General features: G+C 60.7%; 1 protein-coding gene across 1 annotated transcript in view; it reads left to right on the top strand.

The window, feature by feature from the left end:
• ZC3H3 (zinc finger CCCH-type containing 3) overlaps positions 1 to 24,689 on the top strand; it is a 59,776-nt gene that overhangs the window by 1,757 nt on the left and 33,330 nt on the right. The window contains exons 3-4 of the mRNA XM_058659973.1: positions 622 to 818; positions 20,076 to 20,229. Of these exons, the coding sequence (XP_058515956.1) occupies positions 622 to 818; positions 20,076 to 20,229 (351 nt within the window). The remainder of the gene's footprint in view (positions 1 to 621; positions 819 to 20,075; positions 20,230 to 24,689) is intronic.

Raw genomic sequence — 24,689 nt, 5'->3', positions numbered from 1 at the left:
AGTCTGACCCTTGCGCTGGGGCTCCAGGGCAGAGGGCCGCCAGCCAGCCTGTCAGCTCTCGGCCTTCAAGATGAGCCTGGGTGTTGGGGTGCAGCAGGCCTGGCCCCCGCCTGGAGCTGTGGCCTCAAGTCTGCTCGCAGGCGGACTTCCCAGGGCTCAGGACTGAGTTCAGCATGGACTGCCCTCACGGGTGTCCTGACCAGCCTGGGCTACAGCCTCCCTGGCACCCCTCCACTTTTGGCCCATGGGGCGGCTGTCACCCCATCACAGTGTCCTGCTGGGGGTCAGGTAACTGGCCCGGCACTGCTGCCCTCCCAGCAGATGCCCCCTTTCCTGGGCTGGCCCTCACATTGGAGCCCAGAGCTTCTGGGCTGGGGTCAGGGAGCAGCCAGGGTGCCTGAGGGCCCGGCTCCAGGGGCTGCCTCCTTCCTGCATCTCCCCTGCCCGGCGCTGGGCAAGGGTCGCCTGTCCTGCCTCCCTGGCTCTGGGTTGACTCTGCCTTCAGCTGCACGGGCGGGAGCCCTTGCCCTGGGGCGGCAGGCCCGAGGTGTGCACTGTCAGCCGGGCAGATGGGTAGAGGTGCGGTCAGCTGTGGGAGTGGCCCGCGTCTTCTTTTGGCAGCCTCCCTGGGGACAAGAAGAACAGCCTGTCGCCTGCCAGCACCAGCAGGAGCCAGCCCAGCCTGCGGCGGAGACAGGCCACCCGTGGCAAGAGCAGCCCTGTGCTGAAGAAGACCCCGGGTAAGGGCCTGCTGCAGGTCACCCGGCACCGCCTGTGCCGCCTGCTGCCCAGCCGGGCCCACCTCCCTGCCAAGGAGGGTATGTAGCTGGGTGGGCGGGCCACTAGGTCCCGTGCCTGGGGAAGGGCAGTACCTCACGGGCCAAGACACCTGCTGGTGGGCCCTGTGAGCGGCTGGGAGTTGAAGTCTCAGGCCCCTGTGAGGTGATGTGCCAACCTCCAGGCTGGCACATGCGTGGGGGTATGAGCCCTGGGGTTTGTTGGGGTGCGTGTGGGCATGTGTGGATGAAGTCTGGAGTGGGCAGGGTGTCTGGACGTGTGTGGGCCCATAGGGGCTGCAGGGGTTGTGGGTGGGCAAGCCAGGGGCCGAGGACACGTAGACAGCTGCCAAGGGCCTGTGGGGCTGCTCTGCTGCTCTGGGCTGGGCCGTGTGGCCTCCTGTTGCTGGGTGCCTGTGAAGGTTCCCCCCAGCCCTTTGAGGTCACCCCTTGCTCCCTGGGGGTGGGGGCCACCCTGGTCACTGCCCTTGTGACCCCATGGTCACACCGGGACATGATGCCTGTGCAGAGGGGCCGGCCAGGTTGAGGACGGGCTCACTAGCCACAGCAGGAAAGGGGATTTGGAGGGGCTACTAGGGAGGGAGCCAGGGCCGCCTCAGAGGCCCTGGGATGCCCAGCTGGCCCGCAGGCCTGCAGAAGGTATGTGTGCACCTGTGTCCTGCGGTGGCCCTGGGCAGGTGGCTGGGACCGGAGATGAGCGTCTCCTGGGGACTGTCCCCTGGCCCCTGTCTCGCAGGACTGTGCCTCGTCCTTGAAGGCTTCCATCTCGCACCCTAGATGCTTTGGGAGCAGTGTGGCCCCGGGCTGGTGTGGCCGCCTGCTGGCAGGGCCGCCCTGGGCTGGGGTCAGCGGCAGGCTGCGGGATGCTTCACTAGCAGCAGACGGTCAGCTCTGGCTGTTGGTCTGTTTGAGGGCGCAGGGGTGTCTGACAGAGGGGTGAGAGCCGGGATCCCCGAAGTGGCCCCTGCTTCAACCCTGCCATGTGGCTCGGGGGCCAGCAGAGGGTGCTCTTGCCTCTCTGATCGCCATGTCTCCACCCCTCCCCCTTTTTTGGTAACTGATTGCCTAATTTCCTCTTTATGTGAAAGCAAGCAGATATCAAGTAATTTGCAGCAATAACCTGCTAATGCTGGGCCAGTATTGGAGCTCCCCCGCTCATTCCAAGTGGCAGATAAAACACTAACACATAATTATCCTTGCAAATTGGATTGTTTTAAATAACCAAAAGGCTACGGCCAGGAGAAAGCAACGCCATCTCCCTTGAGTTACTGCGGCAGCGTAATTGCCGTGTTCAGTCAGTTTCCCTGGCATTACAAATTCCATCACAATCAACATTAAGCTTTACTCATTGTGATGGCTGAGAGCTGGGCCATTTCTCCTCTTTTTCTTAACTGGCAAAATTAATCAGGGAGAGGCTTGAAACATTTACCCGCGTGCAGGAGGTCAGCGCCGCCGCCGTGTTGCTCAGCAGATAGGGGGCTAATAAAAAGAAAATTGAATTACTAATGACCACCAGGAGCGGTGCGCGGAGCCTGCAGCCGCCGGTTGGGGCGAAGGGAGAATCAATTTTCCTGGGACAAGGTGTGCTCATTTTTTATCGCGGCGTGTGTTATCAGCGATTTAATTTGCGAGTGCGTAAACAGGAGGCAGCAGTTAGGCGGCGATGGGCTGAGGTGGGAGGGCCGCAGGACGGGCGCTGGACGCAATTTATTTGCCACAGCAGATAATCGCTTTAATTGAATTCAAAACTGCATCGTTCAGCATCCTGCGGCCGCTGGCCCGGGGGGAGCGAGGGCGCAGCCTCTCCCGAGCCGTTGCTTGCGAGTTGTCACTTAAAGTCCTCCTCCTCCAGTCACTGCTGCCAGGGGTGCCGCCTGGACCCCTGCAGCCTTGGGTGTCCTGGAGCCACTGGGAAGTGTGCGTGGTGTGATGGACAGTGCCGTGGTCACCCACGAGGGCTAGGGAAGTCTCCGTCCCACGGCCCGGGTGCTGGATCCGGTGGTGCGCTCACCAGCAGCCCCCCTCAGGTGGACAGGATGCCCGGCCTGCCTGAGGCTCTTGTGCACACGTGGGCTGGCCTGAGACCTGCTGCCCGCCCACGTGTTCCAACAGTCCACCCAGTGGCAGGTGCTTGCCACCCATCTGTGCCTCGTTGCAGGAGTGGCCGGGAGCAGTCCCTGTCCGCACCTCACCCAGGTTGCCACTCTGCCCGGAGCCCCACCTTGCTCCACCGGCGAGGGCCTCCCCTACTACTCGGCTGCTGATGCTCTCAGAAGATGGGCTCCAAGAACCCATTCTGCAACCCTCGGCCACCAGCCCTGGAGCCTGGGTTTCTGTTAGGTGGCCCTGAGCTGTGCCAGCCCTGGAGCCTGGCCTGCCTGTGCAGGTGGACTGAGTGGTGTGGGCAGAGGTGCCACCCAGGAGCTCGAACCAGGGAATGAGACTGTGGGTGCTGTGAGCCGAGGGTCTGAGGGGGTGTGTGCTGAGGGTCGGGGTGTGTGCTGAGGGTCTGGGGTGTGTGCTGAGGGTCTGAGGGTGTGTGCTGAGGGTCTGGGTGTGTGCTGAGGGTCTGAGGGGGTGTGTGCTGAGGGTCTGAGGGGGTGTGTGCTGAGGGTCTGGGGGATGTGTGCTGAGGGTCTGAGGGCGTGTGCTGAGGGTCTGGGGGGGTGTGCTGAGGGTCTGGGGGGTGTGTGCTGAGGGTCTGAGGGTGTGTGCTGAGGGTCTGGGTGTGTGCTGAGGGTCTGGATGTGTGCTGAGGGTCTGAGGGGGTGTGTGCTGAGGGTCTGAGGGGGTGTGTGCTGAGGGTCTGAGAGGGTGTGTGCTGAGGGGGTCGGGGGGTGTGCTGAGGGTCTGAGGGTGTGTGCTGAGGGTCTGGGGGGTGTGTGCTGAGGGTCTGAGAGGGTGTGTGCTGAGGGTCTGAGGGCGTGTGCTGAGGGTCTGAGGGGGTGTGTGCTGAGGGTCTGAGGGGGTGTGTGCTGAGGGTCTGAGGGTGTGTGCTGAGGGTCTGAGGGTGTGTGCTGAGGGTCTGAGGGTGTGTGCTGAGGGTCTGAGAGGGTGTGTGCTGAGGGTCTGAGGGCGTGTGCTGAGGGTCTGAGAGGGTGTGTGCTGAGGGTCTGAGAGGGTGTGTGCTGAGGGTCTGAGGGTGTGTGCTGAGGGTCTGGGGGGTGTGTGCTGAGGGTCTGAGGGTGTGTGCTGAGGGTCTGGGGGGTGTGTGCTGAGGGTCTGGGGGGTGTGTGCTGAGGGTCTGAGGGCGTGTGCTGAGGGTCTGAGGGGGTGTGTGCTGAGGGTCTGAGGGCGTGTGCTGAGGGTCTGAGAGGGCGTGTGCTGAGGGTCTGAGGGGGTGTGTGCTGAGGGTCTGAGGGGGTGTGTGCTGAGGGTCTGAGGGTGTGTGTGCTGAGGGTCTGAGAGGGCGTGTGCTGAGGGTCTGAGGGGGTGTGTGCTGAGGGTCTGAGGGTGTGTGCTGAGGGTCTGAGGGGGTGTGTGCTGAGGGTCTGAGGGTGTGTGCTGAGGGTCTGAGGGGGTGTGTGCTGAGGGTCTGGGGGATGTGTGCTGAGGGTCTGGGGGTGTGTGCTGAGGGTCTGAGAGGGTGTGTGCTGAGGGTCTGGGGGTGTGTGCTGAGGGTCTGGGGGATGTGTGCTGAGGGTCTGAGGGTGTGTGCTGAGGGTCTGGGGGGTGTGTGCTGAGGGTCTGAGAGGGTGTGTGCTGAGGGGGTCGGGGGGTGTGCTAAGGGGGGTTGTGTGCTGAGGGTCTGGGGGGTGTGTGCTGAGGGTCTGAGGGTGTGTGCTGAGGGGGTCGGGGGGTGTGCTAAGGGGGGGGTGTGTGCTGAGGGTCTGAGGGGGTGTGCTGAGGGTCTGGGGGTGTGTGCTGAGGGTCTGAGAGGGTGTGTGCTGAGGGGGAGGGGGGTGCGCTGAGGGTCTGAAGAGAGCCTCGTCTGGGCCAGGGGTTGGCACTGTAGTGTTTCTTGTGAGGGCTGAGACCCTGTACCATCCTGCCAGGATGCGTGCAGTCACCAGGTCAACGTCCCCTAGAGAGGAGCCAGGCGGGGGTGCGGCGCTGCCTTGCTGGACCTGCTGCCACCTTGTGGATGATGTGCCGCTGTCTGGGGGCAGTGAGTTTGGAAGGGCAGAGGGCGCAGTGCCACTCAGACTCTGCCTGCAGGTGACCACGGCTGCCCCCTGATGTGCTGGAGTGGTCAGCAGGTACTGGCCAAGTCCTGAACTTGCCTTGCTCATGGCCTTATGCAGCCCTGGGGGTGTCTGCCTTCCCCGTGCTTTGGCTGTGCCACCTGCCCCCAAGTGCTGTGCACCCCCGGCTTGGCTTGAGGCTCAGGTTCCAGCCTGCAGTTGGGCTCTGGATGCCTCTCCGCCCGGGGCAGAAAGCATGCTTGCCACCCTGGCTTGGCTGAGGGTGCGGGCAGTTTGCCTGCCTGCGAGTTTCTGGCTCCCGGGTGCCCTGTGGGGACTTATGTGCCCAGCAGAGATGGCTTAGGGTCGGGGGGCTGGGACTACTGTCCTGTGGCCGTAGGGCCGAGGAGACCCCTGGCTTGGAGCCCCCAGGGTCATCTCGCCCGACTGCTGTGCGGGTTGAGCAGTGGCACCCCGAAGCACATCTTGGGGGCTGTTGGGCTGTTCCCTTTCCCTGCAGCAAGCACCGTGTAGGGTGCGTGAGCAGTTAGAGCAGTTAGCGTTGGGAGCAAAGTACTGAGTCAGGCCCTGTGCCCACCAGCAGGTGGCCATGGCTTCGGCTGCTTCTCATGTGGCTCGTGGCCTTGCTCGTCAACTTCCCCAGGAAGACCTGCCATGGAACGCCTGTGTGGGCCTGGTGTGGCCGGCGCAGCTCCTCCAGGCCCAGGAAGCAGGACAGCGTGCAGGGGTCTCTGTGTGAGCCAGGGCGGTCCTTCCATCGCTCCTGGACAGAAGGGTGGCTCCCTAGTCCCCTGAGCCAGAGGGCCCCTCGCACCCTGCAGGTCTCTCACAGGGTCTGGCGTACCAGTGGGTGTGGGGGCTCAAGGTGCAGCCTCTTCCCACCTACCCTGTGAAACGAGCACCTATATAGACTAAGAAAGGGGAAGGCAGAAGGGCCTCTTCCGACCGTCCTCCCACCGCCGGCACCGTAACTGGCTAGAAGGTCCGTCTCTCCGCACCCACCCTGGAGAAAGGTCATGTACAATATGTGGGGCTGACAGGCAGCGTGGGACTGCACTGACTTCTCAAAGCTGCTTATCAAGGAAGTCCCAGCACAGCTCATGCGAGCACAGAGCAGAGAACTTGGGTGGCAGCCCACCTCTCACCCACGTGGCCCGTGATCAGGCCAGGCTGAGGTCTCAGTGTGCCAAGACCATTGCCGGGGGGCTCCCCCGAGGGCACAGTGTGCGGTGTCCTTATGACCCTGCTTTGTGCACCTGTTTCCCTGGGAAGGTGCGTGATGAGGTGGGTGATGCCGTGGGGTCTGTCCTTGGTGGCTGTGCTGCCCTAAGGCCTGTGGGTTCCCCAGGTCCCTCACACGTCCCCTGGGTTTTTGTTTTGTTTTGCTTTTTTCTAAGATTTATTTATTTTCATTTGAAAGGCCAGTATGCAGAGACGAAGGTGTTCCATCCGTTGATTCACTCCCCAAGTGGTCGCAACGGCTGGAGCTGAGCCAATCCGAAGCCAGGATCTTCTGGGTCTCCCACATGGGTGCAGAGTCCCAAGGCTTTGGGCTGTTCTCGACTGCTTTCCCAGGCCACAAGCAGGGAGCTGGATGGGAAGTGGGGCTGCCAGGATACAAACCAGTGTCCACATGGGATCCTCGTGCATTTAAGGCGAGGACTTTAGCCACTAAGCTATTGTGCCAGGCCCATCCCAAGTCTTGATCTCTGTGTGCAGACCAGCTGAAGTGGGGGCCAGGCTTGGGAGCTGTCATATGGATTCCAGATGGGTGAGGAAGCCCACCTGCCCTTGGCCCTGCCCACATCCCATCCTCCTGTCCCTTGGTGGAGATCTGGTGTCACCAGCGAGGCCTGGGTGGCACAGCTGTTTGCTGGCATTACGGGGGCCCCAGAGGTGTGCACCTTAGAGGGGATGACACAGCCCAGGGACCAGCCTCATGCCCCCAGGAGCCTGAGCTGCCCCTGGGGCTGGCTCAGTGCTAGGGCCTGTGGGGAGGGACAGCCAGGCCACCTATGGGCGCCCAAGGGCAACTGGACCATGTGCCTTAAGTTTTTGATTTTTTTTTTTAAAGATTTATTTATTTTTATTACAAAGTCAGATATACAGAGAGGAGGAGAGACAGAGAGGAAGATCTTCCATCCGATGATTCACTCCCCAAGTGATTGAAACGGCCGGTGCTGTGCCGATCCGAAGCCAGGAACCAGGAACCTCTTCCAGGTCTCCCACATAGGTGCAGGGTCCCAAGGCTTTGGGCCGTCCTCGACTGCTTTCCCAGGCCACAAGCAGGGAGCTGGATGGGAAGCGGAGCTGCCGGGATTAGAACTGGTGCTCCTATGGGATCCTGGCGCGTTCAAGGCGAGGACTTTAGCCACTAAGCCACACCGCCGGGCCCAAGATTTTGATGTTTGAAAGGCAGTGATGGGCCCGGCGGCGTAGCCTAGCAGCTAAAGTCCTCGCCTTGAACGCGCCAGGATCCCATACGGGCGCCAGTTGTAATCCGGGCAGCTCCGCTTCCCATCCAGCTCCCTGCTTGTGGCCTGGGAAAGCAGTTGAGGACGGCCCAGTGCTTTGGGACCCTGCACCTATGTGGGAGACCTGGAAGAGGTTCCTGGTTCCTGGCTTCGGATCGGCACAGCACCGGCCGTTGCAGCTCACTTGGGGAGTGAATCATCGAACGGAAGATCTTTCTCACTGTCTCTTCTCTCTGTATATCTGAATTTCCAATAAAAAAATAAATCTTTAAAAAAAAAAAAAAAAGAAAGGCAGTGACAGGGAGAGACAGGGGAACCTTCCATCAACTGATTCACTCTCCAAAGCCCACAGCTGGGGCCAGGGCCAGGCTGGGACTGGGAGACTGTCAGGGGCTCCCGTGTGAGTGGCAGGATCCAGGTCCTTGGGCCCTCGCGTGCTGCCCTTGGGGCTCCCGTGGGGTGGCTCTTCCTGATGTGCGACACTTGCCCCTGCAGTCTTGTCTTTTAAGCCCTTGAGCTCATCAATAGATTTCTAAAAATTGGATTGATTTTTTTGGGTACCTGCCCATTCTTCTATTTCAGAATAGTGTCGGGCGTACAAAGCACGTTTGTGAATTGGCAGTGTTCCCACAGAGCCTTCAGCCAGTGGTTACCATTCTATCTGACCTGTCTTGTTTGTTGTAATGAGTGAATCACTCCCAGTCCCCACTTGCCTTCCAGTGCCTGGTCATGAAAAACAGTGTCCCTCTGGAGGGCACACTGTTGGCACTGTTACAGCTCGCTTGTCCAGTGGCCTCTGAGCGTGGGGCCAGCATCTTGGGTTGGCTGTCATGTCTTTTGTGTGCATCTGGTCATGCTGTTCGCTGCATGGCCACCAACCACGGGAGGCGAGGTGTGATGCGTGTGCTTTCAGGCTGGATTCCATGTATCTTGGTCTTCCCTGTGGCCAGGGTTTGAGTCCATTGACCTGGTAGAGGAGCCCGTCAGGGCATCCTCAGAGTGGACTCTGGTGCGCACAGTCAGTGGAGGGTCGTCTTGCCAGCGCATGCGGCTGTCAGGTCAGCATGTCACACGAACCAGTGGGTGCTGAGACCTAGCCCAGTCCATTCCGTCAAGGCTCAGCTGTCACACACACTCGTGGGTGCTGAAGCCTAGTTGGAGTGACCTCCAGTCACCTCCCAACAGGCCCACCCCAGCCCTGGTGTGTGCTGTGGCCTAGCCTAGCCCATTCTGGGTCTTGTCTGGATCTTCCACACACCCATGGGTTGCTGCGGCCTAGGTCAGCCCGACCCCCCCAGCCCTAGCTTGTGCTCACCTGTGGGAGCTGCAGCCAGGGGAGTTCCCAGACTTTGCCTATGAGATCCACTCCCTGACATGCCTGCTCCTGGTCCTGGCGTTCGCCAGTGGGTGCTGCTTGGCCCGGCCTGGCTCATCCCAGACCCAGCTCTCATTTGAATTGGCAGGTGCTGTGTCCCAGCCTGTCCTGTGTGGCACTGTAAGAGAGACAGGGAAAGAGTTTCCCATGTGCCGTTCAATCCCCCAAACACTCATGGCTGCAGGGGTGGCCCGGCTGGAGCCGGGGGCCAGGGCCTCCCAGGTTTCACATGTGGGTTAGCCATCCCCCTCCTGTCTTCCAAGGTGTCTGAGCAAGGCACTGGCATCCAGGCAGTGGCACCAGGACTTGGAGCTCCGTGTGCCTGAGCCCGTTGTTCCGTGTCGAGGGCTGAGAGCACTCTGGAAGTGATGGAAACCAGACAGGAGATGGGGCCTTTGTGGGGAGCATTGGGGGTCCTCCCAGAGAGGGGCTGTATGCTGAGCAGGTGGCTGGCCTGGAGACTGGGATGCCCATCCTTGCAGTTTCCAGGGCCCCTTGCCCAGCCCTGGTGCCCATGGCAGTGCCACCTTTGCTGTTTGGCTGCCTGATGAAGGAGAGCGTGTCTGGGAGTCAGGCCTGCGAGTCCTGCACCCAGCGCCATAGCTCGTGGTTGAGCAGGGCGCCCCGACCTGTGCCCCCCAAAGCATCAAGGGATGGTGTGGAAAGGCTGCTCAGGTGTTGGGATGCTTTGGGATGTCCCTATGGGTTCCTCTTCTCGGCCTGGGAGAGGCCTTGGGGCGACCGTGCTGGGTTGATACAGAGCTGTCCCTCGGCAAGCTGGGGTGAGCTCTGTGTGGACACTGAGGGAGACCAAGCTTGCCTGGGAATGCGGAGACGTCTGTGCTGCTGGGTGTGCGCGTCCCCGGTGTGGGGGCCCCATGCTGCTCACTGCCAACTCACACAGTAGTCACTGCTGCCTGGGTGCGCACTTGACCCGCGCCCTCCCAGGAGCCTGTTGACACAGATGGAACCCTGCCGAGGAGGTGCCCCAAGGATGCCAGCCCCACTGAGCCCCTGAGCTGAGACCTCCCCCCCTTGCATGGCTCTGCCAGGGAGCGATGGTGGGTGTGGTTGTCTGGAGAGCACTGGGTCCTGTCTGGGCCGTCGTGGGAGACCTGGCAGGGTGCAGAGGGCAGCCGGTTCAGCAGTGGCCCTGCTCCTGTGGTTTTGCTCTGGTCTGCTCTGGTCCACCATGGTCTGCTGTGGTCCTAGTCCAGTGAGCCCTGGGACTTCCTCGCTGCCAGCAGCAGGCATCCCCACTGGCCAGGCATACCCTGCTGGGAGCGACCTGTGGAGCCCAGCTGGGCGGAGGAAGGCAGCGGCCGTGGCTGGGTTCTGCTGGCCCTACTGGTGTCCCCCTGCACAAGCCAGGGCATCTTGGGGCGCAGGCCTTGCAATGGAAGATTTGGTGTCAGTGCCGGGCTGGGTGGGATTTCCAAAGGAAATCTAGAGCTGGGAACGCCTGGCTATCAGTTCAGCTGCTGCTCGCCAGGAAGTGCCTAGTTATTTGTTGGCTGGCTGGAAGGTCTGTCTCCCGGCCCCAAGCTTCCTTGTGGTGCCCGTCTACCACCACCGCCTGGGCATCCAACTTGGCATGATCCAACTGACGCAGCCAGTGAGGGCTCACATCTCACAGAGAGCCTCATGTCACCCTGGTCCCTCCCTTTGCTGTTGTGGGGCATGCCGGGGCAGCTAGGAGCACTGGCCCTGCCAGCAGGTGGGCCTGCGGGTGCAGGCCAACGTGAGGGGGCACTGGCCCTGCCAGCAGGTGGGCCTGCCAGCAGGTGGACCTGCGGGTGCAGGCCAGCGTGAGGGGGCACTGGCCCTGCCAGCAGGTGGGCCTGCCAGCAGGTGGACCTGCGGGTGCAGGCCAGCGTGAGGGCCTTAGTTGTCCTGCTGCCATCTGTGGCCTGGCCCCCAGCAGTGAAGTACAGGCTGGGATTGGCAGTTGGGAGTGACCCAGCCTTCCTGTGGCCGCTGCAGTCCCAGCCCTGGGGGCTGCCTCCATCCCATCCCAGCCAGCTGCGGGCTGAGCCCTGGGGTGCTCTGGAGTGCAGGCTCTGGAGCAGGCGAATTCCAGACCTCTTCAGAGTGCCTACCCTTCCGCAGCTGTGACGGACGAGGACTGCTCCCGCCTCAGGCCGTGTCCTGCAATTCTGGGGACCCCAGAGCCTGGCCACACAGCCATGTCAGGGCAGGGTGGGTCTCGTGGCCTCAGCCTGCAGGGTGGGGCTGGTCGGGCTCAGGGCTCCAGCAAAGGTGCAGCCTGGACCCCGCGGCCACTTCTGCGCCCTCCGCACTGGGCAGCTGCTTTCTGAGAGCTCTTGAGGAGGGCCTGGTGGCTCTGCCTGTGCCTGGCTCAGTGGCTGGCTGGCTTGGCCTGCCTTGTGCCGGAGCCCAGCTGGCTTGTGCCTACAGGTGTCCAGGTAGGGCATAAGCAGGGGCACAAATTGGGAGGGTCTCAAAGAGGGAAGAAGGGTGTGTGCCCAGTGTGTGGACGCGGGGGTGGTGGGGAGAGCTCCGGGGACCACCCCCTTCTCTGAAGTGGAGTCGGGGTGAGGCCTGCTGGGCACTCAGCTATACCCGCAGAACTTGAGTACAGCCACACTTGATGCCGGCCGCTTGGCTCGGAGCGGACTGCAGGTGCGGCCGTCCATCTGCCCCGTCGCGGTCCTGCCCCTGCTTGGTGGAGGAGGTGGGGCCCATCCGCATCCCCCGACTGTGCCGAGCTGAGCGAACAGCAGCCATTTCCCACACGGCTCAGGTGCTGCTGCGATCGATGCTCGTGCAGGGTAATTACAGGAACCAGCGCCCGGTGTTGCTTGAGCGACTTTGGGAGGGGCAGGGTCTCAATCTTCCTTCTAATAGGGCTCTGACGTGCAAGGTGGTGGCTGCCTCACGTTGTCATTAAACACTAGGCCACGTGGAACTACAGGGAGCATGGGGCCCGCGCAGGGCCAGGCGGCTGACAGCGGCGGTTTGTCATCGCCGAGCTGCCCAAGGCCTGTTAGGGTGACGGACGGCCCTGTTTGCACCGCAGCTGTGATCTGATAACCCACAAATGCTTGTCAGAGATGGATGCGCTATTTCCACGGTGCTGTGAGGCGTGGGACTCAGCCCAGCCTGCATGCATGTGGGGGTGCAGGGGGTCCCCGGAAGGTCCTCCAGGCTGGGCCTGGCTGTGGTGGGTGGGTGCGTGGGTGTTCACACCCCGTGGCCCAACTCCATGGGAGGTGCTGAGATGAGGGGTGCTGGCAGGGCCTCCCCTGGCCCATGTACTGACCGTCTCAGCTTTGGGTGGCCGAGGGGTGCCTGCTGGCTCAGCTGCCCGTGGGGACAGAGCTGGGTTTGGAGTGAGGCTGCCGGCACGAGCGGGAGCTGTGCTGCTGCTGTGGCAGTGCTGCTTTGCCGTCTCGAGTGTGGGAAAAGAGTGATTTATGAGGCTTATAAAAATTCATACTCTGCAATTCCTGTCATGCCATCTGAGGCTCGTTAGGCTGGGCCTGGCAGCTCCCGCATGCCAGCCGCTGGCCTCTACTGCCTTCAGGCCTCTGAGAGGCGCCGCCTCCCTGCAGGCCCCCAGCAGTTCTTTTAGGTAAGGGGAGGCAGCTTCCGCTGTGCCAGTCACCTGGCCTCAGTCAGCTGCCATCAGGTCTGTGAGAGGCGCCTCCTCCCTGCAGGCTTCCAGCAGTTCTCTGCAGGTGAGGGGAGACAGCTCTTACGTGCCCCCTCCACCTGCAGGGCCTCTGGCACCGCTAGAGGACTGAATGTGAGTAGGTCCTGAGCTGGCACCGTGTGGGCAAGGCACTGTATGCGAGCAGAGTAAGGGTAGCGGCCTGCAGTCCTGGGGGGGGGTGCGGGCAGGCCTGTGTGTAGTGCCTCTACCGGTGGTGGGCAAGCTGCCTGCCCAGCAGCCCTGTGTGGGGCTGGCACTTGGCAGGAATAGGCAGCAGCTCCACCCACCTTTTAAAGGATTTTGTTTATTTTTTCTCTTTCTTTTTTTTTTTAAAGATTTATTTATTTATTTATTTTTATTACAAAGTTGGATATACAGAGAGGAAGATCTTCCGTCCGATGATTCACTCCCCAAGTGACTGAAATGGCCGGTGCTGCGCCGATCCAAAGCCAGGAACCAGGAGCTTCTTCCGGGTCTCCCACACGGGTACAGGATCCCAAAGCTTTGGGCCATCCTCGACTGCTTTCCCAGGCCACAAGCAGGGAGCTGGATGGGAAGTGGAGCTGCCGGGATTAGAACCGGCGCCTGTATGGGATCCAGGCGCGTTCAAGGCGAGGACTTTAGCCGCTAAGCCATGCCGCCGGGCCCGGTTTTATTTATTTTTAAGATTTATTTATTTTTATTACAAAGTTAGATACACAGAGAGGAGGAGAGACAGAGAGGAAGATCTTCCATCCGATGATTCACTCCCCAAGTGGCCGCAACGGCCGGTGCTGTGCCGATCTGAAGCCAGGAACCAGGAACCTCCTCCAGGTCTCCCATGTGGGTGCAGGGTCCCAAGGCTTTGGGCCGTCCTCAACTGCTCTCCCAGGCCACAAGCAGGGAGCTGGATGGGAAGTGGAGCAGCCCGGATTAGAACCCGTGCTCCTATGGGATCCAGGTGCATTCAAGGCGAGGACTTTAGCCGCTAGGCCACGGCTCTGGGCCCCCCTTGTTTATTTTTATTGTAGAGATAAAGTTCCACAGAGGGGAGAGAGGATCTTCCATCTGCTCGGTCACTCCCCAGATGTCTAGGAGCTTCTTCTGGGTCTCTTACCGGAGCAGCTGGGACACGAACTGATGCCTTCAAGGGGTGCTGGCACTTCCAGGCAGAGGACTAGCCAGTTGAGCCAGTGCACCTTCTTGTGCAGCCAGAGACGGCCTTCCCAGGTCCTCCCCTCTAGCTGCAGGGCCTTGGAGGTATGCCTGGGACCTCCTGGTACACCTGCAGGGTGTCGGGGTCCCACAGGAGCATCCTGCTGGTCTCCTGACCGCTGTGGCTTAGGCATACTCTGCCTGCTCTGCTCGGCGTCTGCAGCAACAGGGGCCTGCCCAGCGTCCAGAGGGTGGGCCAGGCGGCTTGTCTGTGCTGCTGGGCAGTGCAGTGGCACTGGTAAGGTAGAGGGACGTCCTGGGGGCAGGGTCTGTGGGAGTGGGGCTCAGGAGTCCCCTGAAGATACCACATCATGTCCAGCTGCCAACAGGCCCGCACAGGGCAATGGAGGGGCAGTGGGCAGGCAGTGGCCAGAGATAAGCTCTGTCCCTCCAGGAGCAAGCTGGGCTGCAGGGACACATGCTTGAGCTGCTGGGCTGGCCGTGGGAGCAGGGTGCACAGCAGACCCAAGGGGGCTGCAGGGATGCAGGTGGGGGAGCCACCTGACCCTGTGCCTGCTTGCGCTGCTGGCCACTGGGGCCCGGGCACAGGGAGTGACCACCTGTCCGCCACAAGAGTGGGCTGCTGGGGTGGACCAAGTCAGCTGGCTGGTGGGGGACTGCGGACGGAGGGCGGGTGACACAGGAGAGGGGAGGAGCAGCTGGCTGGGGCATCTGGAGTTCGGCTGCCCCCCGTGAAGAGCATGGCATCCCAGTTGCAGCCCTGACTCACCGCCTCCAAGGCCTGTGTACAGCTGGAACTGGGGCCGACACTCCTAGGGTGTTGGGGGTCCGCCAGATGGGACTTTGGCCTGCAGTAGGTCACAGGTCGTATTGAGCTGAGTGTGGGGCTGTGGAGGAACCTGGCTGTGGGTCAGGGGCCCCCAGCAACATGGGAGAAAGACTGCTGAGGCTTTGTGGGTCAGCCTTTTGGTGCAGAGATGGGTGGGGGGTGGGGAGGAGTCTGCCTGCTGCCATGGCCCACTCTGGGGAGGGGCTCTCGCCAGCACCCCACTCCCTCCAGCAAATGCTGAGCCTAAGCTTGCCCTCATGCCCCTCTGGCTTCGTGCTCCCTAGCCCACGGCGGGTGGTCAGGACAGTGCCCCCAGGAGCTGGGCACTGGGTGTGCGGCAGTGGCTGAGGCCATGCTGGGCAGCTCAGGCCCCTGCCCCTGCCTGCTTGCCTGCTCTCCAGGCCAGGCCAGGCCACTCTGTGGTCCACCTACTCGTGTCCTGCTGGTACTATCCCCACCACGCTGTGACAGAGGCATGGCCCCTGGGCCTTGGGTGTGGTGGGCATGGCCTTGGGACCAGCAGGCATGGTGGCCAGTGCCCCCAGCAGTACCCCTGCTGTCTCCATAGAGCTGTCGTCCTACTCATGCAGGGTCGCCCCTGCTGCGGGACGGGGGGCTGGGCTGGCCCTCGGGGTGCCCGGGTCGCCCCTGCTGCAGGACGGGGGGCTGGGCTGGCCCTCGGGGTGCCCGGGTCGCCCCTGCTGCAGGACAGGGGGCTGGGCCGGTCCTTAGGGTGCTCCGGGTCGCCCCTGCTGCGGGACGGGGGGCTGGGCCGGTCCTCGGGGTGCCCGGGTAGCCCCTGCTGCGGGACGGGGAGCTTGCATGCTATTGACGGATGTTCTGCCAGCTCAGGCAGATATGACGCCAGCAGCTTTTTTGTAGTTTGTCTTCCATTGCGGCAGTAAAGTTTTTAATTAGGAAAGCTAATGAGATCGATTAGTCATTAGGAGTGACCTGTGGATGGTGAGCGGAGAGGGCAGAGTGTGTGGGCCTGATAACGTGCACAGGGCGGCGCGGCAATAAAGACTTGATCTGCGCGAGGCTTGCCACGGGGGATACATCATGCTGGGAAAAAATTACAGCCCTGGGAGCCTGCGAGGCAGGAATTAGACCAACATCCTGTCTAAATAGCAGGGTTATCTACACAGAACCCTCAGCCATGAGGAGGAACCTGTCGCCGCCCAGCCCCAGAGGTTAGGTGCAGAGCAGAGAGCCCTGTGTATGTGGGGCAGGCTGTGTGAGCTCTCCACCCTGGAGAGAAGATGCTGCCTATGGCCACCAGCAGCAGGAGCCCTGCCTGGGGTCGGACTGCTGGCCGGCCCTGCTGGCTCATCTGCCACATGGGTCACCCAGGGTCTCTCTGTCTGAGGGGACAGCTGGCCTGGGCCCAGGGATGTGGGTCCTTGCCATCAGTGTGGAGGCTCCCCTGTGCTCCTGTCCCAGCCAGGCCCTGCTGTGGCTGTTGTGGGCATCGGGGAGGGAACATATGGGGGCCTGCCAGTTGCTCTGTGTCCTGGTAAAACAGTAGAAAAGAACGTGAAAGGAAACGCCGGGGCTGGTGGGGGCTTTAGGGTTGTTGGCACCGAAGTGGACCTGCCTGTCAGTCCCATATCCTTTTATTTGGGAGGCCAAGGCCATTCTAGCCAGAGCTGAACCGGGAGCACGGCTGGGCTCCGGGTTCGGAGCTGAACCTGGGCCGCGGCTGGGCTCCGGTCCAGAGCGTCCACAGGGGCTGGAGCCGGGAGACACGTCTTCTTGCTGCTGGTTCACACCTGACAGCAGCCTCCCACTCGGCCGTCCTCTGCTGCTTTCCCAGGTGCATGAGCAGGGAGCTGGAGCGAAGCGGGGCAGCCTGGCCTTGAGCCTGCACTCTGCTGTGTCGGGAGCCAGCACTGCAAGCAGCTGCTTAGCCAACTGTAGCACTTGGTTTTCTGCGGGCTTTGGAAGCACCTTTTGCTTTTCTGGAAGTGAGGCCCTGAGATGCAGTGGCTGCACGGACCGGGGCTTGATCCAGAAGGGCCTGCTCCTCCAAGCACACCTCCCCTGGTGCTGCTGCCTCTGCGGAGGTGCACCTGGGAGCAGGGTGGTCTCTCCCCTGTGGTCAGGAGGTGGTTCCAGGAGCAGTGACATGAAGTGTTCGGTGATGGGGTTCCCTGGTGCTCAGGTGCGCTGGTGAGGAGGGGCCCCACGTTGCTGCCTGGCTCTGGGGTGCCCAGCCCAGGCGGGGTTAGGCTGCAGGGCCCCCCAGGGTTAGAGGGCTCACGAGTGGGCTTGTATCTGAACAATTGTGTACCGTTGCCCACTGCAGGTCAGCTCTCCCGAGCAGAATAGGAGGGCAGAGCTGTGTTGCTTCCTTAGTCTCCCGGAGTTCCTGAGTGATGCCCCAGAGAGGCAGGAGGGAGAGCAGGAGAGAGGCGCAGCGTGGGATGGGGCAGCTGCTCCCAGCAGGGTCTGCCAGCGTCCCTGCCTTTGGCCAGAGACCTCCTGCTGCCACACTAGGGGCCAGCCCCGCAGACCACCCTGACTCAGGTTGGGCACACCCTGTTGGGAACGCCCGCGTCGCCACGTACCCCGAGCCGAGCGGAGGGACTAGGGTTGCAACGCAGACAACGCAGAGAGACAAGACAAGGCAACACGCAGTACACCGAATGCCGATCGATGACAGAATGATCTTTATTGCAACTCCAGACTTTCTTTTATACTCTGCTTAGCTCCTCCCAGTAGTGGCCACCCTAAATCCCTTCAGTTCCTCCCAGTAGTGGCAACCCTAAATCCCTTCAGTTCCTCCCAGTGTTTATCCAATCCTCTCGTGGCCACCCTAAATCCCTTGAGTTTTATCCAATCCCCTGGCAGATAACTTGACAAATAGGAAGCAGGAACTTGCGGTTAAGCCAGTGGCTATATGTATCAGGCCAAAGTTACCAATCCTGTTATGCTCTGAGAAACAAGCTAAGCTGTGGAGTTAATCCTTGGGAGACCGGGGCCTGCATGTCCCCCTTTTTTTGTTTTTTTAATGGACGCCTGTCTTAGGTTGTCTAGCAGTCAGTTGACGCCTTACCCGTCATGGGGAGCCCCACCTGGGGAATCCCTGTCTTAGGTTGGTCATCAGCGCTGCCAGATCTTACCCGTCTCTGGCTGCCCATCACACCATGTTCAGCCAAACTTGAGCGCTAGGATTTTCCACAGCTAAAACCATCATGGGGGACATGCAGGCCCCGGTCTCCCAAGGATTAACTCCACAGCTTAGCTTGTTTCTCAGAGCATAACAGGATTGGTAACTTTGGCCTGATACATATAGCCACTGGCTTAACCGCAAGTTCCTGCTTCCTTTAACTTTCTTTTAATGTCCCTAATTTCCCGCTTTAAGAAAACCTTCTCTTTATCCTTAATTTTCCGCTTTAAGAAAACCTTCTCCTTATCCTTAATTTTCCGCTTTAAGAAAGCCTCCTCATCTCGTTTGTCCTCACTCTCTTCCGAGGAAGAGGCCTCGTTCTCATCTGAAGAAGAGGCTTCACTCTCCTCTAAAGAAGAGACCTCACTCTCCTCTAAAGAAGAGGTCTCACTCGGGGTGGTTTCACTCGAGGCCACCTCGTTCCAGGCTTCCAAGGACCGTAGAACTTCCCACCCCTGGATTGCTTCAAAAGTAGTCTGTACTTCTCTTAACTGTCTCTCAACTTTCACTTTATCAGTAAATAATGAATCACGGACTAAGCGCCACAAAGAAAAGTTAACAATGGGGAAATTATCTGGGTCTTTTTGTAAACAGGATTGTAAATTGGCCTTAACCTGTTCCCAATCGGGAATATTGAAGTTGCCTGAAACAATAAACCAAGGACTGCTAGATTGAATGGCTTTAACAAAATTTCTAATCATTTTAAATTTAACTGGCATCCCCAGTTGACGTAGAAGTTCTTCAAGCTCGGTGGCCAATTTATCCCGGGAGAAGGCAGAACCCATTTTATCGTCCTTTTCACCGGATAAATTAAACACCAAGACCTAACTATACTTCAAAATAAATCTAAAACCTGACTATACTTCAAAATAAATCGAAAACTTAAAAAATAAATCCAAAACCTAGTTATATTTCAAAATAAGTCTAAAACCTAACTCTATTTCAAAATAAATCCAAAACCTGACTATATTTCAAAATGAACCTCCCTCTCCTACCAGTTTAGGAGAGACTTACAATACGTCCCACTTACCTGAATCAGCTGGCCAGACTCTTGGGACGACCCTTCGTCGTATCCTCTCTTTCTCAATCTCGGTGGGAACCTCCAGATGTTGGGAACGCCCGCGTCGCCACGTACCCCGAGCCGAGCGGAGGGACTAGGGTTGCAACGCAGACAACGCAGAGAGACAAGACAAGGCAACACGCAGTACACCGAATGCCGATCGATGACAGAATGATCTTTATTGCAACTCCAGACTTTCTTTTATACTCTGCTTAGCTCCTCCCAGTAGTGGCCACCCTAAATCCCTTCAGTTCCTCCCAGTAGTGGCAACCCTAAATCCCTTCAGTTCCTCCCAGTGTTTATCCAATCCTCTCGTGGCCACCCTAAATCCCTTGAGTTTTATCCAATCCCCTGGCAGATAACTTGACAAATAGGAAGCAGGAACTTGCGGTTAAGCCAGTGGCTATATGTATCAGGCCAAAGTTACCAATCCTGTTATGCTCTGAGAAACAAGCTAAGCTGTGGAGTTAATCCTTGGGAGACCGGGGCCTGCAGGCTGTAGCGGGGACAGACCCTCTGTGGGTTCTGCGGGCTTTGGGAAGCTTTAACCCCTCCCATATGGCTGACGGGCATCCTGATGGCAGTGTGAACTGCATGAGGAGGTGCCACAGCACAACCTGCTGGCCGGGCAGGCAGTGTGGGATGGGTGTGGGCAGGTATGCGTGTGGCAGGCGCCTGTGGCTCCCCAGCGTCCCACGGCCCTGTGGAGGACTGTGTGCCTGCTCGAGACACCTGGTCCAGAAGCCCCAGGAGGGGCCTTGATGAGAGACATGCCAGTCCAGGCCTTTCTGGACCCTGATGCCAGTGTGCGGGGGGCAGGGTGCTGTGCTGGCAGGTACGGCCGGGGCCTGGGTGAGCAGCCAGGAGAGGCAGGCCTGCCCTGTGCTGTGTTGGCTTTCATTATCTGGACAGGCAGAGCGCCTGGTATGAAAGTCGGGCAATTAGATGCATTCCTCGAAGCTACGGAGAAATTGCTGGCTATCAAATGGAAGGAACTCAGGCAGGACACATCCCTGCTAATTGCATGGAATGTTCAGCAAGAAGAAAGCCGACGTGGCTGTCACCATGCAGAGTGCCAGCAAAGCAGGGTGATTAAGAGCATAAATATGCCTGAGCAGCCTGTGGGGAGGTGCCCTCCTTATGTGGGCACAGGGCAGAAGCTCCGTGAGTTCAGGCCCCAGCCCTCCGCCCTGATGCTGAGCCAATGGAGCTCCTGGCAGTACTTTTCTGGGCAGTCACTGCCCTTGGGGGCTGGAGCGTGTACCCTGCACCTGCTCCTCTGGCAAGCTGGAAGTGTGTCGTGTGGGGAGGGAAGAAGCCGGGGGCATTGCCAGTTTGGTGCCTTCCCTGTACCCTTCCACTCACCTGTGCCCATGCCCACTTTCTCCACAGCTTGCAGCCTGCATCCGCTGCGGACTCCTCCCTCCGGCAAGGTGATCAAGACCCGCTACCGCATTGTCAAAAAGACACCCACCGCACCCCTCAGCGTCCCGCCCCTCCCCTTGTCCCTGCCTTCTTGGCGGGCCCGGCGGCTCTCGCAGTCCAGGTAGGAGCCCTCATTGCCTTGTGTGGACCGGGTGCTGCAGGCCCAGGTCACTGTGGGTGTGTAGCTTGGGGCTAAAGTGTACACACGGACCAATGCCATCCCGTGGGTCTTGCCAGTTGCGGTAGCTGGTGGGCCAGGCACTGGGCACTGCAGCCACCTGGGCAGTAGGCTGCCCAAAGAACTGCCAGCGACATAGCTGCCCCACAGGGCAGACAGTGTGCTGGGACAGGCCCCCGACAGAGGGTGGGGGTGCGCTGGGACCAGGCCCCGACAGAGGGTGGGGGTGCGCTGGGACCGGGCCCTAACAGGGTGTGGGTGCGCTGGGACCGGGCCCCGACAGAGGGTGGGTGTGCGCTGGGACCGGGCCCCCGACAGAGGGTGGGGGTGCGCTGGGACCGGGCCCCCGACAGAGGGTGGGGGTGCGCTGGGACCGGGCCCCGACAGAGGGTGGGGGTGCGCTGGGACCGGGCCCCCAACAGAGGGTGTGGGTGCGCTGGGACCGGGCCCCCGACAGAGGGTGGGGGTGCGCTGGGACAGGCCCCCGACAGAGGGTGTGGGTGCGCTGGGACCGGGCCCCCGACAGAGGGTGTGGGTGCGCTGGGACCGGGCCCCGACACAGGATGGGGGTGCGCTGGGACCGGGTCCCCGGCGGAGGGTGGAGGCCGGTCACCAGCAGCTGTGTCCCAGGGAAGCGATGTAGGAGCCCTGTGTGTAGAGGCCGTGCCGTCTCTAGCACTTGGCAGGCCTGGCTTGGGGATGTGGTCAGGGCCGGCCTGCTGTCTGCTCAGGCCGTGTACACACCCTTCCTGGGGCTGTGCAGCTGGCACTGTTGGTGCCCACAGGTTTGTTTGCAGGCCTACGCTTGGTCCCAGGGGCCACCCAGGGTGGTGTGCTCAGAGCCTGCCCTGCCTCAGTGGGGCCCTCCCAGGCTGGTCCGGTGAGGCCTGCTGCCTCCTCTCCCGCCCCGGCTGCTCAGTGCAGCCCCGCCTACTTTGTGGAGGCGAAAGTTGCAAGTATATTTTAAATGAATTTCACTGCATTTTTTGTAATATTTTTGTTTTAAATAGATTTATAAGTGTCTTGGGGGCTATTTCTACAAATTTATGAAGATAATTTTTGCTCTCCCGATAAGGTTCAATTTACACCTGCTATTTCCATATTAATTCACATTGCTAAGTGGATCTAATTTTCTTCCGTTCTTCTATCTGGTGAGCTTGGCCTTTGCTAATGCAATTTCCCTATATAAATCACAGTGATCGTGCGTCATGATCGAGCTAAATTAACTGAAATTAATTTACTTAATAAGAGCCCAATCGTCATGAACGAGGTCCAGATTTATTGATTCTCGCCTCTCCTCCGCCGCCTGTGTCTGGGTGGCCCACACCCTCCCCTCCTAGGGGCCCCGGGCGGCCACGGGGGTTCCACAGGGACAGGTGCCCAGGACCCTGTTGTTGGCTGCCAGCCCGCTATTGGCCACTCATGGTGGGCTGGATCCCAGATGGCCCGGTTTGCCCATACAGTTGACAGGCTCAGCTTATTGTGGGCCAGCCCTGAAGGCAGAAGGAGGCAGGCTGGGCTAAGCTGTGCTGTGGTCCCGAGGGGGGCTCCCATTGGGCAGGCAGCCTGAGCCCCTGCTGCAGGAGCCTTCTGGCAGCTCCAGGACGGAAGACACTTCGGGTAGGGCCTGACGGGCAGGCCAGAGCAGTGCTGAGAACCGGGTAGGCCTGGTGGTCAGACACACGGGCACAGGCTGCGCCTTGGCTGCCCGCAGGCACCTGCTGTGGTTGGAGCCTGGGCCACTCAGGGAAGTGGGGGGACTGGACGAGACTCCTCCTTGTCAGGGCCTTGGCTTCTTGGCCTGCTTACACCTGGTCGTTGTGAGTGCAAGGTCTCCACAGCTCTGAATGGTCGGTCCTGTCTGGAGCAGGGCTGGGACTTTGAGGACCGAGCGGGGAGCAGGCCGCCAGTACACCTCGCCTCATCCGCTCTCTGCCGCAGCACTTTGCCCGGCCTGTGCAGCCACGGGCCTGCTGCTGTGGCGGATAAGGTACACCGTGTGTGGGGGTGGGGGGTAAAGGCCATGCCTTTTCTCAGAGGTTCTAGAAGCTCCTCTCCCTGGGAGCGTGCGTGCAGCAAGGGGCAGTGTGACCTCTGACCTCTGCCGCCGGCCATCCCCTGCCTCACTGCTGCCCAGGAGCTGACTGCTGACTTTGAGGGCAACCTTGGCTCACACCCCTCCTATGGCCATTTACTCAGCTGCCACATGGGCGAGGGCCACCAGCCAGCCTTGTGACTGCCCTGGCCGGGTGTGCAGGCCGGGGCCGCCTCTGGTCTAGGGGCTGCGTGCTGAGTCTGAGTGGTCTGGGAGGCTACCCTGGCCTGGCTTGGCGCTGCTTCAGGGTAGGGGTGGCAGCTGACAGGTGGCACTGGCCGCAGCTGTGCAGGCAGGAGGGGCGGCCTGGCCTCTGCTCTAGGCGAGCAGTACTGGCCATCACCCAGCTTTTGTTTTTTTTTAAAAGATTTATTTTTATTGGAAAGGCAGATATACGGAGAGGAGGAGAGACAAAGAGGAAGATCTTCCATCTGATGATTCACTCTCTAAGTGGCCCCAATGGCTGGAGCTGTGCCGATCTGAAGCCAGGAGACTCTTCCAGGTCTCCCACGCGGGTGCAGGGTCCCAGGGCTGTGGGCCGTCCTCGACTGCTTTCCCAGGCCACAAGCAGGGAGCTGGATGGGAAGCGGGGCTGCCGGGATTAGAACTGGCGCCCATACGGGATCCTGGGTGAGTAAGGCGAGGACCTTAACCACTAGGCCACCGCGCCAGGCCCCATTGCCCAGCTTTTGGGAGCTGCCGGGACTGCCTGGCCCTGCACTTGAGCCCCTGTGTGGACTTGGAGTTCGGTGGTGCAGGGTGGAGAGTCAGGTTGTTGGAGGCCCTAGCCTACTGGGCCTGCACGGCTCCTAGCCAGCTCAGTAATCTGCAGCAGAGCTGGAGTGGAACTCAACACCCTCATCTGCCTGCCACTTTCTCTTTAAATCCATTTGCCACCGTGAAGGTGCGAGACAAGCAAAAGCTGTTGCCCGCGGGGCTGGGCAGCTCCTCCAGCCTGACCACAGATGACGCTGTCACAGCCGGACCGCGCTCTGTCCAGCTCGTCAGTTTCCAGTTCCCTGAGCTCCTCCGCCAGCTGACCCTCTTTTCGGAGGCTGCCTGGCTCCTTGTGGGCAGGGGCACACACAGCCCCTGCCACGGTTACCCTTGGGACCTCCTGCTGTGCCACAGGGCATGGGGCTGTGGCAGCCTCCTGAGCACCTTGAGGGATCTGGTGGCCAGGGGTCCTCCCTTCCCCCCAGCGTGACCTCCTCACAGAACAGAGCTGGGCCCTTGAAGGACTGATCAGGTGTCCATCCGGCAGCGGGCGGGGTGGCCACAGATGTCAAGGCCGGTCCACGCGGAGGGCAGGGTCTTGTGGTGGTGCCCGGCTGCAGGCAGGAGTCCCTGTGGACTGCTTGGGGCAGGCCCCTCTGATGCCAGGGCCTGCGGGGTCTGCCGAGTGACAGGTGGGGCCCATTGCTAGCCCTGGACTGGCCCTGGACAACTCCACACTTGTGGAGCATCCCCCAGCCTCACCCTCCCCATAAGGGCAGGACGGGGCTTGCTGGCTGGCCCCCAGCTCAGTGCCGGCTCCTCTGCTTCACTCTCCTCCCACTGTGCCTTCTGCCAAGTGCTGTGCTGTTGCAACTTAGGGGGTCACCACAGGGGCTCCACGTGACAGGCCTTGGTGCAGTACAGGGGCCACTGCTGGGCCTCGCGGGAGCCCATTCACAGGCTGCATGCCAGCGTGAGTGCCCTAAGGTAAGCAGGCGGCCCAGGAGGCAGTCGCTGCCACATGTGGGTACAGGGGAGATCCTGAGGGAGCGGTCTGCAGTGGAGGTCCTAGCCTCTGGTGACACATGGGCTGTGGGTCTGAAAGGGGCAGGCTCTGTGGAAGCTGCACTCAGGTTAGCGTCTGGTGGGAGGGCACATTGCCCAGGGCCTGTGGTACCTGCTGGCCAGGCACGGGGGCTTCTGGCAGAGGAGTGCCAAAGGAGTGACAATAGGCAAGTTCCACACTGGGACCTCACGCCTGGGGCTGGCTCCTGGTGCCAGGGTGTGGCACTTGCTGGGGGCAGGGCTGGGTGGTGAGCATCATTTCCTGAGCTGCTCACTAGCTGCCCCGAGCCCTGCTGACCCTGCCCAGCATCTGTTCTGCCCCCGAGGACACTGGCAAGGCCAGAGCTGCAGCCCCCGCAGGGTTGGCCCCTCTCGGAGTCAACCTCTCTTGGGGACAGGCCCCTCCCTGGTGTAGGTTGGGTGTGGGGAGCTTCAGGCCCCATGGGGCCCCAGGCTGGGCTGAGAGGAGTGCCTGAGCCCTGTAGTACACGCATTTCCTCTTGCCTGTTGGTGTTTGGGTCACTTT

This window comes from Ochotona princeps, unplaced genomic scaffold, assembly GCF_030435755.1.
Source record: "Ochotona princeps isolate mOchPri1 unplaced genomic scaffold, mOchPri1.hap1 HAP1_SCAFFOLD_453, whole genome shotgun sequence".
Classification (NCBI taxonomy): Eukaryota; Metazoa; Chordata; class Mammalia; order Lagomorpha; family Ochotonidae; genus Ochotona; species Ochotona princeps.
The sequence above is the reverse complement of the archived record's forward strand: the minus strand, read 5'-3'. Positions and strand labels throughout refer to the sequence as shown.